Below are 2411 nucleotides of genomic sequence, written 5' to 3' on the forward strand. Positions count from 1 at the left end.
CCGATCTCTCTTCATTTCTCACTAGATCATTTTTTTATTTGATAATTTTGTTTGTAACTGACAGGATTCGGAAGAATCGGACGTTTGGTTGCTAGAGTGGCTTTGAAGAGAGATGATGTTGAACTCGTTGCAGTTAACGATCCCTTCATTACTACCGATTACATGGTAAATAACTACTTCCTTTATTTTTTTACTATTTTCGTTTTCATGTCATGTATAATCGTGCTCTACTCAACCTTATACTTTTAATTTTTATTTATTTTGAATTTTTTGAGTGTTTCTAAGTTCTGTTGTTTTAGATCTGATTTGTGTATGTTATCATTTTTTTTAATTATTTGCTTAACGGATTCATTGCGTTTTTTTTTTTGTTTGCAGACATACATGTTTAAGTATGACAGTGTTCACGGACAATGGAAAAACGATGAGCTCACTGTGAAGGACTCTAACACCCTTCTCTTCGGTGAGAAGCCAGTTACTGTCTTTGCACACAGGTATTGTTTCTCATTTCAATTGATGTGCTTGAAAGAATAATTACTCCGTGTGTTCAATTTAGGGGTGATTATGTAATTATAATATTGAGTATTAATTGAACAATAGTTCAAGTAATTTGTGTTTGATTTTTATATATTTTTTGTGTGCCTCAGGAACCCAGAGGAGATCCCATGGGCCAGCACTGGTGCTGATATTATTGTTGAGTCCACCGGTGTTTTTACCGATAAGGACAAGGCTGCTGCCCATTTGAAGGTTTGTATTTCTATAGCTACAATTTTATTCTTTGATTGTTCCGTTTCTCAAGTTTGCACTATTTGTTTCTAATTGCTGCACATAAATGTTGCTATTTTGCTGTCAGTGTTCTTTTTTTTTGTTTTTTTTTTTTTTTTGCCTAAACTTACCCATGGTTTTCTCGTTTTCTTGCACAATGCCATACATATTGTGATTCAAAGCAATATTGTAACTCATCAGCTAGAACTAGTAGGCTATAACTATGCTGCATTATAGAGTTGTTACTCAATGTTTTGACTGTTACTATTGATAAGTTTTATATTAAGTGCAGTGCTGAATGATCATGTCTTTGTTTTGTTTGATCCAGGGTGGTGCCAAGAAGGTCATTATTTCTGCTCCCAGTAAAGATGCTCCCATGTTTGTTGTTGGTGTTAACGAGCATGAATACAAGCCAGAGTTCGACATTGTTTCCAACGCTAGTTGTACCACCAACTGCCTTGCCCCACTTGCTAAGGTTTTACGACCCAGCTGATATTTTATCCTTTAAATTCCATTCTGCTTTGCTTTTTAAGGTCTTAACTGTACCTTGTTTATTCTGCAGGTTATCAATGACAGGTTTGGCATTGTTGAGGGTTTGATGACCACCGTCCATTCCATCACTGGTGGGTCTATTGCTAGTGGATAACTGTTGCATTAACTAATCTTGTAACTTGCTAATTCATTTTTTTGTTGTTGCTTTGCAAATCAGCCACTCAGAAGACTGTTGATGGGCCATCAGCCAAAGACTGGAGAGGTGGAAGAGCTGCCTCATTTAACATCATTCCTAGCAGTACCGGAGCTGCTAAGGTGAGAATGTTACACTTGTCATACTTTTTACCACTGGTGTTGCATTGTTTGCTGTAACCACTATCTGGATTTGGTTTTCATTTTTTCTGTTTCTCACTAGGCTGTTGGCAAAGTGCTTCCTGTTTTGAATGGAAAATTGACCGGAATGGCATTCCGTGTCCCAACTGTTGATGTCTCAGTTGTTGACCTTACAGTGAAGCTTGAGAAGGCCGCTACCTACGACGAAATCAAGGCTGCTATCAAGTAAGGGCATAATGAATAGTTGCACCTCATGATGAAGTTTTTTATTTGAACTGTAGTTTAGTACATAGGATTTAATGTTCTGAGTTGTCTGATATGTATAATATGTATCTCTGCAGGGAGGAGTCTGAGGGCAAGTTGAAAGGCATTCTCGGATACACTGAAGATGATGTGGTCTCCACCGACTTCATTGGTGATACTAGGTAAATATTATACAAGCAGTTTAGAAGCGGCATCAATGCTGGTTGCTAATGGATGTTACCTATACAATATTCAATATTTCAGTACCTATTGCGTAGTTTTTCACATATGGTATAAATCCTTTCTGGATTACTACTAAGAAAGGAATGAAACCCTTTGTGCAAACAATTTAAGTCATCATTTAGTTAATTTTGTTTCTTGTCATTGTTTCAGGTCAAGTATCTTTGATGCCAAGGCTGGAATTGCCTTAAATGACCGGTTTGTTAAGCTTGTCTCATGGTATGACAACGAGTTGGGCTACAGGTAATCATCCATCTGACCTTATCATATATATATATATATATATATATATATATATATATATATATATATATATATATATATATATATATATATATATA

The 2411-nt window shown here is 35.9% G+C and overlaps 1 protein-coding gene across 1 annotated transcript in view; it reads left to right on the forward strand.

The window, feature by feature from the left end:
* The window catches only part of GAPDH (glyceraldehyde-3-phosphate dehydrogenase, cytosolic), a 3290-nt gene that overhangs the window by 301 nt on the left and 578 nt on the right, over nucleotides 1-2411 (forward strand). The window contains exons 3-11 of the mRNA NM_001365164.1: nucleotides 65-165; nucleotides 376-491; nucleotides 645-744; nucleotides 1091-1237; nucleotides 1325-1385; nucleotides 1472-1569; nucleotides 1670-1812; nucleotides 1929-2012; nucleotides 2224-2313. Coding sequence (NP_001352093.1) covers nucleotides 65-165; nucleotides 376-491; nucleotides 645-744; nucleotides 1091-1237; nucleotides 1325-1385; nucleotides 1472-1569; nucleotides 1670-1812; nucleotides 1929-2012; nucleotides 2224-2313 — 940 coding nt within the window. The remainder of the gene's footprint in view (nucleotides 1-64; nucleotides 166-375; nucleotides 492-644; nucleotides 745-1090; nucleotides 1238-1324; nucleotides 1386-1471; nucleotides 1570-1669; nucleotides 1813-1928; nucleotides 2013-2223; nucleotides 2314-2411) is intronic.

Source organism: Cicer arietinum, chromosome 7 (assembly GCF_000331145.2).
Source record: "Cicer arietinum cultivar CDC Frontier isolate Library 1 chromosome 7, Cicar.CDCFrontier_v2.0, whole genome shotgun sequence".
In the NCBI taxonomy this organism is placed as follows: domain Eukaryota; kingdom Viridiplantae; phylum Streptophyta; class Magnoliopsida; order Fabales; family Fabaceae; genus Cicer; species Cicer arietinum.